Source organism: Cupressus sempervirens, chromosome 11, assembly GCF_028749045.1.
Source record: "Cupressus sempervirens isolate cs-2001-9-10 chromosome 11, ASM2874904v1, whole genome shotgun sequence".
NCBI classification, from domain to species: Eukaryota; Viridiplantae; Streptophyta; class Pinopsida; order Cupressales; family Cupressaceae; genus Cupressus; species Cupressus sempervirens.
The window spans coordinates 324,455,340-324,476,466 of NC_143128.1; the positions used below are offsets into that span (position 1 = coordinate 324,455,340).

At 39.2% G+C, this 21,127-nt stretch overlaps 1 protein-coding gene across 1 annotated transcript in view; it reads left to right on the forward strand.

Moving 5' to 3' along the window:
• LOC149529414 (nucleolar essential protein-like protein) overlaps positions 1 to 21,127 on the forward strand; it is a 58,880-nt gene that overhangs the window by 7,198 nt on the left and 30,555 nt on the right. Inside the window, exons 2-6 of the mRNA XM_089808692.1 lie at positions 577 to 669; positions 772 to 916; positions 1,031 to 1,141; positions 1,245 to 1,327; positions 1,451 to 1,508. Coding sequence (XP_089664818.1) covers positions 577 to 669; positions 772 to 916; positions 1,031 to 1,141; positions 1,245 to 1,327; positions 1,451 to 1,508 — 490 coding nt within the window. The remainder of the gene's footprint in view (positions 1 to 576; positions 670 to 771; positions 917 to 1,030; positions 1,142 to 1,244; positions 1,328 to 1,450; positions 1,509 to 21,127) is intronic.

The window sequence follows — 21,127 nt, forward strand, 5'->3', positions numbered from 1 at the left end:
GTGAGGAATATTCATATAGCTATCATTCCTTATTTCCAAGAAATCTGAAAACAGGCTCAGTCGTTTATTGGTAACCCCACATTTGTTTCCTTGACATTGCAGAAAATCTGATAAGAGCATCATTGTATGCTACAATTAATATTGTTGTATTTTCAGGAAAGCTTTACAGGTTTTAAAAAATGTAGAAGGCAAAACATAATAACTGTCTTTAGATGATACAAATGAAGAATAATTCTGCTTCCAGGATGTCCATTTCATACATTATGAATTAAGGTTCTCTTTTTTGAAAGTTGAATAACTAACGCATTAACTTTTAAGTAATTGAATAGATCTGTGACTAAATAAATAAACAATTCAAAACTGAAGTTAAAGATTTTGATGTAGACCTGTCTTCAAAGATTGAGATGGATTCGCCAAAATCTAATACATGATAAGAAAACTAATAGAAAGCTGCAGTTTGTATGCTGTATGATTACGAATGCCATCAATGTCGTCCAGATATTGTTGTCCTAAGTACCGTTTTGTATTTTATGCAGGGAATCTTTCTTATTTGTTTTTAATGTTTTTTATGTACAGATATACCAGCTGTTGAACTGTGATGACCATGCCCATTTTTTAAAAAAGAACAAAAAAAATCCAGCAGAATATCGACCTGATATTGTTCACCAGGTTATTTTACCTGTTCTTCAATCTTGAGCGGAGGTTTAAATTTGTATTGTTGACTGTTCTATTTGAAATTTCTCTCTGTGATGAACATCTGAATGTCCGCAGGCTCTTTTGGCAATTTTGGATAGTCCGCTCAATAAGGCTGGAAAGCTTAGTGCTGTTTATGTGCAAACTCAGAAGAATATCCTCATCAAAGTAAATCCCCATGTTCGTCTTCCAAGAACCTTCAAGCGTTTTTGTGGATTGATGGGTAGGCTTAAGCACTATTTTATTGTTGATTCATTCTATTGTGTTCCCTTAGATGTGAATGATCTGGCTGATATTTCTAAGAGCAATGCATTCCTGTGCTGGGTTATGAGTGCAGTGCAACTGTTACAGAAATTGAGTATTCGCGCAACTAACGGTCCAGATAGACTCCTTCGTGTGATCAAGAACCCAGTCACAAAGTATCTGCCAAGTGAGGCACGTCGGATTGGTTAGTAATGAGATTGGTTTTCTATCTTTATAATATGTGAAACTCTGTAGACAAAACATTCCACATATATTGACTGGATGAAGTTTGCCATGATGGTACACAGGGCTGTCATACAGTGCACCAAAGGTAGTACAACTTTTTGACTATGTTGAAGCTGTCCGTGATAGCGTTCCCCTTGTGTTTGTGGTAAGATTATGTAGTTTTCAAGACAGCTGCAATATGTGCAACATGTTATAGGTTTTGCTTTTGTATCTGATTTATATGCACTAGGTAGCGAAAATTTGACTCTGAAAGGGGTTTGTGATACAGGTTGGGGCTATGTCTCATGGGAAGATTGATGCAGACTATATAGACGATTTTATCTCAAGTAAGTTGCACCTATAGTTTGTCTTGTTTGCATGCCAATGGACATTGGCCTTTGAAGTTGAAAACTCAATATCAAACTATAACTGTGTTTAGCTCAACCCAATTGTGATATTGCTCAGTTACTGGCAATTCCCTGACAGATCCTTGTACCCAACTGGAATGAGTCTGGGGCCAGTGTGTCCTGGGTCCAGTTCGGGTACATCCGGGGTATGGCATAGGCGTTGGCTGCCTAGACAGTATCCAAGGTGAATCTGGCTGTGCCTGAGAAAAACAAATAAACAAAATCTCCAAAGAAGCTTGAAGAAATGCTGGATGGGATGGTATAGTTGTGCTCCAACTTTGCTGCAATGAATCAGCACCCTACATTCTCTGTTTATTGTTTAGGAAAAATATTCCAAATTACCAGTTTGGGTTGGGCAACTTTTTTTGTTTGGAACTTGGATTTGTCCATTTTCAACTTTATTGTTCAATATTAAAATAATATAATCATAAAATCATTGTCATTATATGTCATCACATTATTGTCTAATCAATAAAATATTTTAAAGATCAAACTGAGAATATCGATAATCATAAAAATAAAAATAAAAATCACATTTATGAAATAAAATTAAAATTTTTGAACATTCAAAAAATATTTTTATATGGTGGAAGCCTTCTCCTCATGGGATTTTGAAAATTAATTCAGATGGTTCTTCTTGTGGGAATCCTCAGCATGCTGGCATTGGAGGGTATTGGAAGAGATGGGGAGGGTGCTACTGTATTCTTATTTTCAGTCTGTAAGGGCCACCACTCTAATAACCTGATGGAAGTCCTTGCTATTAAGGTTGCTCTTGAATGAGGTTGCTCCGTTGGATGGAGAAGGATTATCGTTGATGGGAGGGATGCTCTTTCTCCTGATTATTTGGAAAGTTTAGATAGGCTCTTGCTTAAGGACAAAAATATGCAATTGGGTGTTTCTTTCAGTTTGGAATGAATTATTATGCCCTTTTCAATTTTGTTCTATATTAATAACTTAAAGTAACTAAAAACTAAATTAAGTTTAGAAAAGATTGCCACTTAAGTTGGCTATGGGTGATGGTAAAAGTCTAGGATTAGTGGTTGATAGAAAGATTGCTCGTGGTTGTTTCTCTGATTTGATGGCGTTCAACAATTTTGTTATTTTCATGATAGTAATGTGGGCAAATCAAATGCACTATGGGTTTAACACTAAATGCTGCAAGGTTATCCTGGGGTTGGTCTCTTCATTGGACGAATGCAGGGATGAATGCAGAGCTGTATTGGTGCACATGGCCAGAAACCTGTTTTCTACAAGGACATGTCCACTGCCTTGGAACCCCCATTTCTGTCTGGGGTATGAAATGGGGAGGTGGGAACAGGATTTCAACCTCCCATTTCCGTTTCCTTTTTGGTCCCAAATTGGGGATGTTTTGGTAACGCCAAGTTGGGGAGGTTCAGAAACTCGGGGATGGATTTGGGTACTGGGGACGGTTGGGCCATCCCCTAACTGTCCATGGTACCCAAATCTGTCACCTTTTTTTCAGCAGGTAAAAAATGTCCGCCGGTTTTAAAAAGTGTTTTTTGGGGAGGGCCCCACATGGGTATTGGACTTGTTACCGATTCGGGATACGAATCCAATTCAGGGACGTGAATTGGATTTGTGGATTCGCGATTTTTTTTCTTTTCCCAATTAGGATTCGTGAATATATATAGATTACTGATCTTGACCAAGCCCCAACTAGGAATAGAGGTTTATATATATATGTATTTTTCTCTCAGTTTTTAGTAAATATAATGCATAAAAGGGTCATTTTAGCACTAGAAAGCAAAAATATATATTTAAAAAAGTCATATTAAATAACTTAGACTCACTTAAACCCGTCGATCCTTGAGGATTCGTGTAGATCCGAGCAGGATCCTTGATTTACACAGTAGATTTGTCTGGATTCGTGGGCCACGAATCCGGTAAAAAAGTCATATTAAATAACTTAGACTCACTTAAACTCGTCGATCCTTGAGGATTCACGCTGGATCCTTGAGGATTCGTGCAAATCCGGGCCATGAATCCGGACGAATCCACTGTGTAAAACAAGGATCTGCCCGGATCTGCACGAATGCAGGCATGAATCTGAATCCGGATCAGACCTGAATCTGGATCCGGCCTCTAGGGCACGAATCCGGTAACTAAGGTATTAGAGTCAAATAAAAAATACCAAACCCTATGACCTTGATTTAGATTCCTAAAGGACAGCCATATTTTTGGCATATATCATTTGTAGATACATTATTTGTTTTGATCATTATTGACATATGGTTATGGAGTTGACTTTGAACTTCTATGTTATTGTTTGCTGTTTAGTATTTTAGTTGGACTTCTCTTTGTCATTTTGATCTCATGCATGGAACTTGGAGCCTTTGGGCAATTTTGCTATATGTACACCATATTTTTACAATGAAAGTATTTGAATCTTGTTAATTTGCTATGTATTTATTGTATTGAGCTTATAAAATCCATGGTGAATGTTTATCAATGTTATGATTTTGAATTCTCTCTCTCTATGTATATAAATTATATAACTCCCCTATTTTTTAACAGCCATCCCCTAAAATTTGGCTTCAAACTGTCCCCGTCCCCGAAACAAATCTGCATCCCCTAAAACGTCTCCGTTCCTATCTCCAAAACTCTGTGGAGCATAGCCAGAAACAGAAAGCACACTTTTTCTTTAGTTCTCTCTGCTTTTGTCAGCTGATTCCTCTTTCCCTGCAAATCTTTTGAAAGATTCAATACGTTTTGTGCAAATATGTGAAAGCCCCCAAAAGTTCTAAAAAATATTGCCGGTTATCTTTAGATGCCAGTAGCCTTAGTTAAAATAAAAAATTAAAATATCTGTGTAACTTTATATTGGCCTGCTATTAGGGGAGCAGTTTCTGATTGCCTGGAGTCCATATCTAGAAACAATAGGTTTAAGCTTGCATCTCCATTATATTTATTATTTTAATCTACTAATATTATGCTGAGAGTCTCTGGTCATAGCGGTGAAAATATGAATAAAAACTAAATATAAATTAGAGTCAGTCCATAGTCCTAGATTAGATAAATGTTGAGTTAAGCGTTGTAAAATTGTCATCAGCCACGTTTCAGATCATACTTAAAAAATCTTTATGAGGTGAAATAGTTAGATGGTAGAAATCTAACCAAATTTCATAATTTTAATAGTTTTAATTTTTCTAAATGCACAAATAATGTGTTTTGGTTAGATATGATAAAGTTTTTGATTGAACTGTAAATTTCTGCTCTCGTAGTATGTAACATGCTAATATCCAGTAGTCTATTTATCCATTAATAAAATGTAATGCCTTTACAATCTTAACCGTATGAAAGGAGTGACAGTTATAGCAGTTATTCTAGACATTCACATGAAGGAGGATTTCGAGTTAACTATAACTTGCAATTTATATAACTGAAAGATAAACTAACATTCCAATTCTAGTTTCACATGAATTTCAGTTAAAACTACCATATCTATTGCTTTTCCATCTCACGGTTAATCCATGTAACTGAATCCAGACAACCAATATAAAGAAATAACAGAATTTAAACACGAGTACAAATACATATCAAATAAAATGCTGAAACTTAAAATAGATACCCAAGAAAATGCAGATAATGTCCTTGGGTTGTGCAAGCCTTGGCATCTGGAAGAGAGGAGAAGCATTGCCATGGGCTTAACCTCCCAATCGTGGATCCTTAAGTATCCCCACACAATCTCTATCAAGAAAGGCTCTCCCTACTCTGGGATTAGGCTTGGGATACCACTTGGGATACCATTGTCCTGCTACTGAGCCTCCTGGTGTTAGAATGTCGGCTAGTCAGCTGACGAGGCTATGGACACCTTCCAATCAACCTATCTTTTAACTACTAGCACTCTGACCTCTAGTGATAACAACAACAATCATGCTACTAACCTACCTTGGCCAAGGATTTTGGATGGGCATCATAGAAGTCCGATCACCCACTGCTTGACTTGACAACAAGAAAAATACAAAGGATTACCGTGAGCTGGCTTAGTTTTATTTAGATTTGAGTATTATTTACTGATTTATGTTTACTTTTCCTTTCTAGGGATATTCTCATTCACACCCTTCATCACGACCATGCTGGTCCTCATGGATGAATTCTTGGGTGATTCCTTAAGCAATATCTGGTTTTTTTATATAAACATTGCCATCTTGTTACGCCCAAACTGGTCTATGGTATACGGCGAGAAATATAATTCCTTTCAGATTAATCCATTAACATGCAGGTGCTGCACTCATTTCAGAGGGTATATTGTCAACACCCATGTATGAGCTAGCTCTATTTAACATAGATTTATTAAGTTACATAATCACACTCGATGTGCTTTCATGAACATATTCGATGTGCTTTCATGAACATATCTTTCTGTTAACATGATGGCTCCTTCTTATATCAGTTTAGAGGAAAGACAACAGAAAGAAATATGTAGGTTGATAAGCATTTCAAACTCTGGACTAAAGAAAGAGATAACGAAGCCTTATTTGATTGGAAAATCGGGTAATTCAAATGCATGTTTTCTGAAAGATACAAAGAGAAATCAGATTGTAATTCGTGACCTGAAGAAGGGTATAACTCGACTTGAAAATGTAGCCAATCAGTGCTGAATATGCCAGCTCTCCCGTGCAAGTCCAATCTTATGTTATCTTGTATAGGGATGCTGGATATCTTAACCAGAACTCTGCTCTCTTAGAGCAATTGCTGAAGATGATCATCCACTAGCTTTGGAAAGAACAAAAGTGATGGTGAGCAAAATGGTTCACGATAAGAAGCAAAAATGATACTTGAAATTGTAGACCAAAATGGTAAGAAGCAATAATAATAATCTATCGCTAAGGGCAAGTGTAGATATGCAAAAAGGCTCCGGCATGCATGCTCAATTACGCAAGAAAATTCAGAGGTGGCAAGGCGTTCATTAAGGCCATCGGCTCAAAATAATGATGAATCAAATATAAGGCTTGATGTCATAAATAGAAAATAAGAAAGGTGGCGGTTCAAGGCAAAATAATTAAGCTATTGCCAAGGTCCAAAATAATAAGGATAGCAACAATAATGTTTTCATATTCATGCCTTAATATAATGATATCACCCTTTATATTCATGCTTGTATGAGTAGCCTTTATATATATGCATGTATGTACATTGTATACACTTTATTAGATATTACGCACATGCGCACACACACACACATCTATATTAATATACTAGTAAAATATACTTAATGTAATTATTAAAGTGGTATATATATGCATCTCTCTCTCTCTCTCTCTCTCTCTCCACACAGATATATATATATATATATATATATATATATATATATATATATATATATATATATATATATATATATATATATATATATATATATATATTTGGCTTGAGCCAAGCAAGGTTACAAACATGAGACCACATCTTCACGAGCTTAGTACTACATGAAAGCACACTAGTTTAGTGAGACTTTGGTGCATGAAGTCAATAACTTCAACGTGAGGGTCAAAACACGTAGGAATAATGGGTCAGTAAGGCCACAATGCACATGATCACAACAACCCAACAAGGTTTCAAAGCTTAGTGGCTACAAGAACAATGAAATGATCGAATCATCACATTATGCCATAATGCCATCAATGCCATGCATGAACTCGAAGTCAACGAGGGTGACTCAACTCGTGACTCAGGATTTAGTGAAAAATCTTGATGCAAACTCGACAATACTAAGCTAAGTGAAAACCCAATAGATATGGAGATTTTAAGGATTTAAAACTTGTTAGATGAACCCTTTATGAAAAAAGCCTTAAAAGATACGATAACATCGTCAAATTCAAGCTAATTTGATCATATACACAAGTATACATCAATCACATAAGTATAAATGTAGATTGTAGCTTAAAGGAATAGCTTGATTGATGTACAACGGATATATATATGGTTGAACCTAGCTGTACTAAACAAATTTAAAACAAAGAGTAACATTTAAGCTATCAGTCTACGCTCTGCAATCTTGCTGCTCTTTTCGAATTTGAAGTTTGAATTTTGAATGATGGCGGACCCTAAGCCTCCGGATCCGCCACCATCCCCGAACCTGCAACTCATGCTTGCGGTGTGCAAGGACTTGGATGACTTGCAGGATGGCTGTGGGTCCACTGGGGTTGACGAGTTGACTTATGCTGACACTGCTGCTGTGGGTAGTGGAAGCCCTGCTGGTTGTCCCTTGGAGGGTGGCCAGAAGATGGATGATAGATCACTGTCGGGGTGGAGGAATGTGCTTGTTGGCACCTCGATGGCTAGTTTCCCAACAGAGAATCCCAAGATTACCCGTGGCCAGGAGGGTCCTGTGATTTCCCTTCTTGATAGTATGGTCGACAATGTAACCTCAGGGCTCAAACTTTGTGTTGTTGGCAGATTTGTTGCATTCCGTCCCACTATTGAAATGGTACGTAAGTGGGTGAGTCAGAAATGGAAGGTCAAAGGTAGCGTAAGTGTTTCTACTATGCCTAGTGGTCTCTTTTGTTTCAAATTTACCACTGAGGAAGATTTCAACTCCATTCTTTCTGGTACTTGGTATTATGGGAAACACTGTCTTGCCTTAACAAGATGACATCCAAGTTTTGATGCTAGCATGGAGTTGAACAAACTTGCCCCAGTTTGGGTTAGGTTACCTAGACTCCCCCTAGAATTTTGGGATGAGAAGATCTTAAGGTGGGTGGGAAATTCTTGTGGTCATTTTGTCACGGCTGATAAAGTGACTATGCAAAAACACGGCTGGTTTATGCAAGGTTCTGTGTGATGTAGCCCTGAATAGAGCACTCCCCACTGTAGTCACATTGAGAACTAAATGCGGTGAGAAAATTCAGCGTATAGAATATGAGAATGCTGGCCTGTTCTACCAAAGATGTGGGCAGTTTGGACATCTCATTGTGGATTGTAAAGCCCAAATGCAGAAAGACAAACAGAAAGAGGGCTCCCCAGGGATTGTTATTGAGTCCTTGGGTGAACCTTCAAAAATACTAGAAGAAGTGGCAGAGACTCCTTCTAAGGCTACTCGCACTGCGCCTCCCAGTTTGGAAAAAAGTTCGGACCTTGGGGGGGAGGAGTATTGGAGGACAAGATGAACTCGGAGGAATACCCTTTTAGAAGGGATTTAGAGGAATTATTGTGCTCACCCAAGGTGGGGCCTATTGCTGGTGGGTTACTGGAGGAGGGTGAAATAGACGTGTCCCACCCGCTCCTAGGATCCCCAACAACCCAGATGGGTGACAACCACCAGGAAATTCTGTCCATAGGCTGTGACATTATGGAAAAAGTTTGTATCCCTTTGACGTTGGTTAAAGCTTCCCTAATAAAGATCGCGGCAAAAGTACTGGAAAGTATTGAGAAGATGGAAATGGAACTTATCCCTACCTCACCTCAGGAGGAGGATAACGGGGAATGGGAGGTCCAGAAGAAGAAGAGGAGGGGGGAAAAAAATAGATGTTGGTACTTTTGGGACAACAGGAAGACTGTCTACCAGAGCAACCAGGACAAAGCAAACAACTAGGGATGTGGCCAGTGGTAAGCAACTTACACTGGAGATAGTTACTAGAGGTAAGAAATGAAATTCCTTTCTTGGAATTTGAGGGGGTTAAACAATCCCCAGAAGCAATATGCTCTGAAACAATATATTTTTCAAGAAAAAGTTGACTGTGTCTTAATACAGGAGACTAAAATGTCTTGTGCTAGTTTTGATAAAATAGCTAGCTATATTTGGCCGGGGGCTGGGTATTTACATATGGACGCTGATGGAGCTTCGGGGGGTATTGCTACTATGTGGAATCTGAACTTATGAAGGGTACTAAGGTCTGGAAGGAATTTTTTTTTATCATTACTAATTTCCAGTCTAGCAGCCAATGTTGGGGGTTGATCAATATCTATGCCTCTAATAGCAGACTTGGGAGGAAGGATACGTATGATAAACTGGCTAGGATTGCAGAAACTATAAAGGGTGAGCAATTAATTTGTATGGGAGACTTTAATACCCCCCTTTAGCATTCGGAGAAGTTGGGTGGTAATAGAGAATACTTGGAAAGTTTGCAAGATCTCAATGACTTCATGAATAGGTTGGACTTTATGGATGTGGAGTTGAGAGGAAACCTGTATACTTGGACTAATAATAGGAAAGGGGAGGACCTTATTCAGGTTAGGCTGGACAGATTACTGGTGTTAGGGAACTGGAATAGAATGGGGAACTCCCACCTTGAGAACCTCACTAGAACTGTTTTAGACCACTCCCCTATATTATTCCATTGGGAGGATGATTTTAAGGGCGGACAGAAACCTTTCAGATATGAAATTATGTGGCAGTCTCATCAAGAATTCAAAGAGAGAGTTCAGGATTGGTGGAATATAAGGATAGATGGTACTGCGATGTACAGGGTCACTCAAAAACTAGATAATATTAGGAGGAATGTCAGGGTCTGGCCTAAGAGTTCATTTGGTGACTTATTCAAAGTTAAAGGTGAAGTGGAGGAAAAGCTCAAAAAACTCCAAGGAGAAATTGCAAAAGGGATTAACCTGGAAAGTACAACTCAGGAAGAGGAGTATAGAAAAAAGTGGAAGGATATCCTACTGAGGGAGGAAATTTTTTGGAAACAAAGATAAAAAATTCAAAGGCTTAAGGAAGGGGATAAGAACACTACTTTCTTTCACAGGTCAGCCTCAAACCATAAACGAAGAAACACAATCAATAGGCTGAATGATGAAGGAGGAAGGGTCTTAAAAGAGCAGGAGTAGATGGGAAGACATGTGGTGGAACACTTAGTAAAGCTTTCGTTAAAGACAATTTTGTAGGGAACTCGGTTATTAGAAGAAGCTTGATTAATTCAGTTCCATAGATACTTGGTGTGGAGGACAATAACCAGGTACTAGGCAATATCACTGAGGAGGAGTTGAAAAGTGTAGTTTTTTCTGTGAAAGCTTATAAGGCTCCGGGCCCGAATGGATTTCCTACAGTGTTTTTCCAGCATTTCTGGGAGGTTGTTAAATCGGAATTGATTTGGGCCACTAGGGATTTTTTCAGTACAAGAAAGATGCTAAGGAGGATCAACAAAACCTTTATTGCCTTAGTTCCTAAAATCCCTACTCCTTTAAGCTTGCTTGACTTTAGACCTATAAGCTTATGTAATACTATTTATAAGATCTTTGCCAAAGTCTTGGTGAATAGAATTAAGCCTTTCTTGGAAAAAATTATTGGTAGCCCTTAGAAAGGATTTGTCCCAAGAAGACAAATATTGGATGCGGCTATAACCACACATGAGGTTATTCATTCTATGGAGAAAAACAGAAAACCGGGGATGGCATTTAAATTGGATATTTCCAAAGCTTATGATAAGGTCAATTGGGACTTCCTTCAGGATGTGTTGGAAAGAGTGGGATTTAATAATAAGATTATAAACTTGATCATGATGATGGTTGGCTCAGTGCAATATTCTGTCTTGCTTAATGGTTCCCCCTGGGGCAACTTTGTTGCAGAGAAAGGGTTAAGACACGGTGATCCACTTTCCCCTTACCTCTTTATAATGGTTGCTGAAGTCTTAGGGAGGTCATTCCATAAATTAGTGAGTATGGGCTGTGTCAAAGGGGTTAAACCTTCTACCACTGCTGAAACTGAGGTCATTCGGCAGTTTGTTGATGACACTTTCCTATTTGGAGAATCTTCAATAATGGAGGCAGAAGCTTGGAAGATGATATTACATAATTATGAAGAAAGTTTAGGACAATGAGTGAATTACCACAAGAGTAAGATTTATTTCTTTAATACTGCAGCCTCATTACAAAGGAGGATAAGGAAAATTCTGGAATTCCAATCTGCTAGCCTCTTGGATACTTATCTTGGATTACCACTTACTACTAAGGAAGTGACTAATGACTTCTGGAATATGATAGTGGAGAGAATTTAGAGGAAGCTTGCAGGGTGGAAAGGGAAGATATTAAGCAATGTTGGAAAATTACAATTGCTCTCTACTGCTCTTCAGGGAATCCCTATTTACTTCTTATCCATTTTCAAAATTAATCAAATTATGGCGGAGAAAATTGAGAGAATACAAAGAAATTTCCTTTGGTTAGGGACAGAGGAGAAAAATAAATTGAGCTTAGTTAATTGGGAGGAGGTGTGTAAACCAAAGAATAAGGGGGGGTTGGGTGTAAGAAGGCTTCGGGACCTTAACAAAGCTCTCCTTACGAAAGCCGGCTGGAGACTGGTTGAAGAGAATACGGATTGGGGCAATATCATGGAAGCTAAATACTTGTCTAGTACCTCCTTTAAGTGGAATCTATTTAGTAATGACCTTCCAGGAGGTTCAAAAATCTGGCAGAATATTATTAAAAGTACAGGTTTATTAAGAGAAGGTTTGAGGTGGATTGTGGGGAATGGGTTCAATATCAGATTTTGGGAGGACAGATGGATGGGTGGGAAACCGCTGGTCTTTAGTAAATTTAGAAGATTAATGGAATTGCTTAAAGATGATGTGGGGGAAAAAGTCAGAGACTATATTGATCAGGGGAGGAGGTGGAAGAAGCTTTATAAGGAAGATTACTCCCAAGAGGATATTCTTCTCCTTAAGGAATTGGAAGAGTTGATAAAGGAACAGAGACTCCCCTTACTACCTCAGGAGGACGCTATGGCTTGGGACCTAACTCCAAGTGGTAACTTCACTGTCAAATCAGCATACGCATTCATGTTTATTAAGGACCCTTGCCCAACATTGTGGCATAAGGTATAGATTACTGACCTTATTCCTAAAATTAATTTCTTTTGGTGGATGGCTCAACATGGTAAAATCTTAACTTTGGACAACTTGAAAAGAAGGGGTTTTTATATAAAAAATCGTTGCTGTCTTTGTAAAGAAAAAGAAGAAAGTATCTCCTACCTCTTCTTAGAATGCCAGTATGCTTTAGGGATTTGGACTAAGGTCTGGGAAAGATTTGGATTGGATTGGGTTATGAAAGATAATCTGGGACAGTTTGTAGAGAATTGGTGATGTCCCTTTTATCACCCTAGATTAGTTTTTCTATGGAAAATTGTCCCACCATATGTTTGCTGGCACATATGGAAAGAAAGAAATAACAGATTATTTAGGGAGGAGAGTAAACTGGAGGAAGTGGTTTTTGGAATTATGGACAAATTGTTGAAGGAAAATTTAAGAGTGACTAAATGTAAAATGCCAAAGGAGGAACCAGTTAGACATGAAGGCTTAGTTGTTGAAAGATGGGGTTACCATGAGGATTTTTTCCTCTTTGATAACTCAAAAATGATAATGAGACAGCAGACGAGATGGAGACCCCCCACCCTAACGTAGTATAAATTGAACTTCGATGGTGTTGCTAAAGGAGGTTTAGGAGCGGCAGGAGGAGTGCTGCGGGACAGGAATGGTGATGTGCTGTTGGTGTATGCAGGAAAGGTGGGAAATGGAAGCAATAACTTGGCTGAGGCCATGGCTCTGTTATGGGGCCTTCAATTGACAAGAGAAATGCAAATTAAGTAGCTAACCATTGAGGGGGACTCCAAGTTAATCATTGACTTGGTTAATGGAGTGGCTAGATCGGGCTGGAATATTCAAAACACCATTATGGACATCAAGCAAGTTTTGAATGGAATGGAAAGTGTCCACCTGTAGCACATCTACAGGGAAGGTAATAAGGTGGCAAATGCGGTGGCTGTTATGGGGTTTAATACTATGGCTATCACGTGCTGGAGGAATTGGGTTGATCTCAACGAAGATATCAAGTCGATAATCAAGGAAAGAGGCGGGAATAATATATGATGATGACTATAAATTTTAAAAGTAGGGCCAAATTTGGCAACATGGTGATAATGTTCACTAAATTTAACAATGGCTTTTTGGAAATAAAAGGAAGACGTGGCCGTACAAACGGTAATCAGAGTGATTGCGAATTAAGAGAGATGCCATTTCACAATTATGGTAACCCATTGCGAGTTTCAAATTACTTCCCATTTGGAAGTACGAAAGATATCATTAATTAGGCTGTTAGAAAACGTCGGGGTGCGAAAATTATGATTTTATACATTCACGAATCCCATAATTATCTCGCATGGGATTTTGGAGCTTATCAAGCACGGGTCTGCAAATTTTATTTGCTTGTTGTTAAAGGGTTTAAGGCGGAGAGTAGTTGCAGAGAGTTTGTAATTGGGAAAGTTCAGATGCATATTACTGAAGAAGGGGAGCTGGAAATTGGTGAATTAGAGATGGGTGGGGACTTGAATAGGTTGGAACCAGGATGGCCACCTAGGTTCTTCTGAAGGAAGGGGTTTTTTTGCCCTACATGTAGTCAATGGCGGGGTACGATGAGAACTGTACGCTCCAGTTTGTTAATGGATGGAATGATAGAAAGGTCACCATTAATGGAATCACCTTCCAAGTCACTGAGGAAGCGATTGCCATGGCGACTGGCCTCTCAATGAAAGGGAAAAAATGGAGAAAGGTTACCAAAATTTCTGATGAGGCCAGTGTGAATAGCTTCTTTGCGGAAGATGAGGAGCCAATTTGTTACCGAGGAGGGTCTAAAAGAGACAAGTTGCCTGCCCCTTGGGATGATGTGTGCCTAGTCCTTATGAGGTATTTGACGCTGGAGGGTAGCTTCGGTGTCTGCTATTACTATCATTTCCCTTTGTTAAATCATTTTAAGAATAGGGATTTCATTTTTATCCCTTTTTATCTTTTGCATTCTCTTGAGGATATGGTTGTTGATGTTAGAGAAAAAAGGACTAAAGGTTTAAATTTTACCATAATTCATCAAGGTTTTATCTTCCGCCTTTATCAATTTCACCTTGCCCTGTGCCTTCCTAGGGGGGTGGTGGTGGATAACCAGTGCCACCACCAGAATTCATCCCCGAGCTCTAGTACGGGCACTAAAATTCAAACCCCCCGACCCTCCCCTAGCAGGGAAAACAAGAAAAAGAAAAAATCTGATATAACAGTGGAACAAAAGGGAAACAAGAAGATAAAAATTGAAAAACCGGTTGAGGTTGATGGAGAGGACTTGGAGGAGGAGACTGGGGGTAAGGCTAGGAAAAGATCTGGTAGGCTTGCACAATCTCAGGCTAGGTGTAAATAGAAATCCATTAGAAATCCGGTTGAGGAGGTTGAGGAAGATAGATCTGAAAACAATAATGAAGGAAGGGAGGAGGAGGATATTTCCAACTCCAAGAAGGATGATGGAAAGGAGGAGGGAGAGAAAAGTTTTAATTCGGGGGATAATACTTAGACCTAGGTGTCTGCTGGTAATGCTGTGAATACAGAGATCACCCATGTGTCTGCCATTTTTTCCCTCAAACCCATTACCTTTTGTGAAGAGAGCAGCAAGATGGACACCTCCCCCATAACTATTTTCTCCCTGGTTAAGGATAATTCTAAGGTTTCCTCTAACTCAAGGGTTTTGCAGGATGATATCTAGTGCAAAAAGCCAAGGAGGAAGCACTAAAGGTGAAAGCCGAGACTAAAGAAGGGACTGAGGTGCTGCAAGACCGGTATGCTAATCTAGAAAGGAGGGTTAAAACTTTAGAGGATGGGTTTTTTACCTTCTCCAAATTTGGCCTCAAAGTCACACATGTTGTGACTACCACCCTCTAGTTGCTGGCACAGGAAAAGGAGGACACAGGTATGGATATGGAGGACCACAAGTTGCTCTTCAAGTTCCTCGCGAATGACTGGGCCCGAATCCTACTGGATGCGAAAGGGAAGGGGAAAAAAGATAATTATGTTTCTTAGTTTACTGGGATCCTTGGATCCCAAACTTTTTGTCTTACTGTTGGTTAAGGTTTTGCTGGTATACAGCTGTTATTAAGACTCGGGTTGGCCTGTTATGCCAATTTTGGTTATGTTGAACTGTTGTAGTCTGCTAGATAGCTGCTGTTAAACTCTGTTGGTTTTTTTGCAGACATTTGGAACTATGTTGATGTTTAGTTAGTCTTCTGTCTGTAGGTGGTTTCTGCTGGTAATGTGTTGGTTACCAACTTTTTGCTTGTATGGGCCGACCCCCTCGTTTTGGTCGCTTTTAATTTCAAAAACAAATTTAAAACAAACATCAAAACAAAAACCACAAGTCTATGGCTCAACCACTCGAAGGAGCATGCATCCTTCTTATGAAGGTGTCTACAGTAAGTCCTGGGTGATATAGTAGCCATGATTTTTTTAAAACTATTAATATGCAGAGATTTGCAACAAGGGTTATGTATTATGTAAATTTTGATGACAATGATTCATCATTTGATTTTACTTGTTTAGACTTCTAGTTTGATGGGAGCTTTGGGGCAACACCATAAAAAAGCTTAGGATAGCATCCCTTGCGGGGCTTTGAGAGTGAGAGAGAGGTAGACATATAGGTCTAGATCTTAGGGGAAAGAGGAGAAAGTGAGGGGAAGAGGAGAAAGTGAGATAGTGATAGAGGAAGAGTGATAGGGAGATAAGTAGGTCTAGAGTTCAAGGCAAATAATGCGAGTGAGAGAATGTTATTAGGAGCCTATTGATTATTAGAATTTGATTGTCTGAAAACTTGTAAGATCTTTAGAAACCTAGGATTTTTTATTGTAACCTATAGAGATCTAGAACCACTATTAAACATCACAACAATATATACATATAATATAGCTTAAAGTACAAAAAAGGAAAAGTACATATTGAAATGTGACTTATACCAAATGCTATATTTCAGATGTATGCTCTACAAGAGATAAGATAATTTTATGTCCAACAAAAGACCACCAAAGGGTCCAAGGAGCTGCTGAAACCCGACCAAGAGAAAGCCTACAATAGGAGCATCAAACGGTTCTTGTGCAAAGAAAACAAAACAACAAAAGCAAGATCTTAAAAATTGAAGAGAAATTGAACCACCCCACTAGCTTCTCTTTCCAATTGAGAAGAAATCTAGGATAGAAGGATATGCCTTAGGGAAGGAAGAGCCCCCCATTGTTGCTACAAACCTCTGGAAGAAGGGGAGGAAGGTTGTAGTTGTGTGGAGGATTTGCGAGGACGCACAGTCTTGAGGGGCCCAAAAGGGAAACACAAGGGTGCTTGGCCCCCTGTGTTTAGGAGAGACAATTATGAAGAGTGAGGTAATGAGCTGATCCGAGTTTGGTATTGTTGGGAAATGCTACTGTAAAGAGTTGTCTCAAAGTCTCAAGGCCTCCTGAAGATAGAGACCAAGGCACTTCTGGTCTTATATATGAAGGAGGAGGGGGGAGACTGAGTCTCCCTGAACAAGCAGTAGAACTTCCCTCTAATCTCATAGTAGATGGGGTAGGTGAAAAGATGGGGATTCGAATGTTACATTTCATGTATTTTTAGGGTCATAAACAAAAACAACATTAACAAATTGAGATTTAAAACAAAAAAGTCAGTCAAGCCAAGTTTGAGCATTAGTGTTACATCCCGATTTTTGACCTAATTAAAAATATTCATATAGCCATTGACATTTCACGTGAAGTCAGTTGACAGTTAAAATTTGTTATAATCATGTGAAATGGTAAGATGGTTAATCGTTATAATTTCATATGAAGATGACATGCTAGTTGACCGTTATGATGATATTTTAAAGCTATTTCAAATAGTTGGTTATTTATCATGAATGCATGGGAATTGAAAAGGCAGTTAGCCATTATGATCATTTATGATTAATAACTTTTTATGGTAATATGATTTAATTGTGAAGAATTTACTTATAGGAGCACGTAAAAGGGGTGGAAGCATTGTGAGAAAAGAATTGGGCATAGGGGCATCACCATCACTGAGCAAATGGGTATGAAGCTTGAATCACCATGGTTGAGGGCCTAGCGACTACATAACAGATATATACATTGGACACACATGAGCTAGTTGGACAATCAATAAAACATAAAACATTTTAACATAATCAAAATACGCACCTTTAATGGTTTATGTTGACATTCTCACCACTTCAATATATATATGTATACATTCTCACCAAGAGCCGCGGCTTCCTTGAAGCCTTCTATATTAAAATTCTGTATGATTTTATGTTCAGGGGGGTGTGGGTGAGCAAGCACCCAATTCTGGAATTTTACTTCTGTTCCCTCCTCTTACTTCTTTTCTTTTCTATTTCCTGTGACTAAATATTGACGAAAATCCAAGCTTCTGTCTTTATTATTGTATGGTCATCAAACTTGAATTCTGCATTGAGAAGCCGACTTCGAGAGCTGGCCATTTAGAGTTAATCAAAGTTTCACTTTCTATCATTGATTAGGTTATGCAATCAGTTCTCTGTATCTTATTTTGATATATGTATTGCATTTGAAAGAATAGATGCAAGAATAGTTTCAAGCATTTCCAAATAATGATGCTTGACTTGATATAATCTATAAGTCAATCAAATAGTACATTTGATCTATTACAATAATAGATAAGACGTCTATTATTAGTTAATGGTTATCTTGTAAATATCTTTAGCTTTAGTTTGCTTTCGTTTTTTGCTTTCTCTGGAATAGAATGTTTCTATTCTTTACGATCGTTTCCTAAGGAAACATCGTCTCTTCCTTTTGTATAAATTGACCTCTCGGTCTCTGTTATGAATAAGCAAGTATTTACCAATTACCTCGTAATATGGTATCAAAGCTAAATACTTAAATTTTTCGGAAAAATTTATAATTTCTTCTTGAAATTATTTGTTTAAATTTTTCCAAAATTATTTCAGTTAAATTCTCCAAAACCCACCTAGGGTTTTCTGCTTGGAGAAATTCCCGAATTACGGGTCTGCAAATTGCATGAAAATCGTGGTCGTTTTGTACCATTCTTAGCTGGTATCTAAAAATCGCGATTTCTTTTGCCTAACATCTTCTGCAAATCGCGTTTTTTTATTGGTATTTTTTTACCACGGATTGTCTGGTCCTTCAGACTCACGGCTCTGTGTTTGGTGAAAATCGTGGCTTCTCTCTTTAGCAAGCTCACGTGGTATCAGTCGCGGCTCTGCGTTTTTTTTTACAAACCTTTGCAAATCCGCCATCATTTGGAAGTCACACTTTGTCTTGAAACGTCTCGGTCTCTAATCATTTGCTGGGAAGCAGATTCGACCATTTTTCATCAAGAAATCTGAAGTTTTTTCAAGTTTTTTTCAGCTAGGGCTGTTTTTTTTCGAAACCTTAATTTTTGGGGTCGAAAAAAAATTTTGTTTGCAGATTCTTGGTGGGTTTTTCGAGAGCTCAACTAGGTTGTTGTCCGTTTTTTCTGGGTGCCTCGATTTTTGTGCCTCAATTTTCGAGCCAGCGGATTCAGAAAATGACAGCAGATTCCTTTTAGGTTTTTCGAGCTCTCTTCTGGGTCATTCTCTGATTCTTCTGGGTCTTTTGCCTCGAAGAACGTGCCTTCACAGATTTTCACGGTTTTTCATTGAAAAACGTGCCATGGCATCTCTAACAAATATTCTGCTCGAGCATAATTCCAAATTCAATGGTCGCAATTATGGAACCTGGAAGCAGCGCATCATCGCAATCTTCGAATATCGAAACACCGATCAACTTGTTCTGGGTGTTACGCAGCGTCCGACTTCTCCGGGTCCTGATCAAGATACATGGGATTTGAATAATCGAGAGGCAGTAATGCTTCTCAAACTATCCGTAGCTGATGACCAGCTTTCTCAGATTCCATCCGGCAAGACAGCGGCCGAAATCTGGACACATCTCAAAGGTCTTCATGAGACTTCCGACAAGAGCAAAGCCTTCTTTCTGAAAAACACTTTGTTTTCTATTGTCATAGATGAGCGCACCTCGCTCCAGGCACACCTGAATCGGATTCAAGAAATCTGTGATCAGTTACTTGCCATCGGTCTCAAGATGGAGGAAGAGGATATTGTAGTAATCACTCTTCGGAGTTTACCAAATTCCTATGAGCATTTTATCGAGACTCTCAACATCACATCTACTGGTGTTGATCTAAAGTTCACTGATCTCTGCACCCTGCTACTTCAGCAAGATCGGTGGAAACAACAGTTCGGTAGCAGCTCCAGTTCCACCTCCACTGAGCAAGCCTTTGCTGCGAAATCCTTTCAGAAGGATAAGGGTAAGTTTCAGCAATCATCTCAGCATAAGTCTTCTGCTCCAACATCCAATGGTACCAAAAAGAAGAACATTCAATGCAACTATTGCCACAAGTATGGTCACATGAAGGTTGCATGTCGGAAACGCTTAGCTGCCCAGTCTAAGCAATCAAGTTCGCAACCCAAAGCGAACAGTGCAGAGCACACTGAGCAGGCGGAATCTGCCTTTTACGCCTTCATGGCTAAAAGACCCGCAGATCATGTACAGTCATCTGCCTGGTACATTGATTCAGGTGCCTCTCGACATTTCACTCACCGCAGAGACTGGTTTATTGACTACCAGCCTTATTCAGATTCTGTTATCTTTGGTGGTGGAGAAGAGTACACGGTTGTTGGTAAAGGCAACATTCAAATTCAGTCTGTTGGGAGGAAGCTCATATTCCTTGATGTCTACTACGTTCCAGGGATGGAACTAAATCTACTCTCGGTCAGTCAGTTGCTGCGACATTCTCCACACTTGGCAGTCACCTTCAATTCACATCAGTGCACCATCACTGATCGGGCGACTAAGTCTACTATTGCAGTTGGTCTTGAGGATCATGGTCTTTTCAGACTTACTGATTCTGGTGATTCTCAGGACTTAGCTATGGCTGCTCGGCAATCTTCCATCAACACACTTTGGCATCAACGATATGGGCACTTAAATGTGCATTATCTCTCACAACTTGCTCGGGATGAGCTTGTTCTTGGTTTGCCAGAGATTCAAACCCAACACCTTGGAGCTTGTGATGCATGTCAGGTTGGGAAGCAACATCGCACACCTTTCCCCAGTGGCGATTCTTGGTGAGCTTCTCAAGTACTTCAGCTTGTTCATGCTGATATCTGCGGCCCTATGGCCACTCCTTCTGTTCTTGGGTACAGGTATTTTCTGTTGTTTGTAGATGATTTCAGTAGAAAAATGTGGGTGTATTTCCTTAAAAAGAAATCCGATGCATTTACTGTATTTCAGAAGTTTGAACCCTTAGTTGAAAAAGAGTCTGGGAAATCTATTATTACTCTTAGATCAGACAATGGGGGGGAATTTTGTTCTAATGTTTTCTCCAGCTTCTTGGATACACATGGCATCCAACGTCAGTTCACCACACCCCACACGCCACAACAGAACAGTGTAGTTGAACGTCGGAACAGGACAATCACCGAGATGACTCGTTCTATGCTCGAACACAAACATGTTCTGAAGCATTTTTGGGCAGAAGCAGTTAATACTGCAGTTTATCTGTTGAACCGGTCACCCACAGTGGCGGTCAAAGGTAAAACTCCGGAAGAGGCCTGGTCAGATCGCGAGCCCAGAATCAGTCACCTGAAGGTTTTTGGCTCTCTTGCTTTTGTTTGGATCCTTGATGCTTCACGCACCAAGTTGGATGCCAAGAGTCAGAAACTAATGCTTGCTGGATATAGCAGTCTTCACAAAGCCTACCGCCTTATTGATGTTGAGACATCTCGTC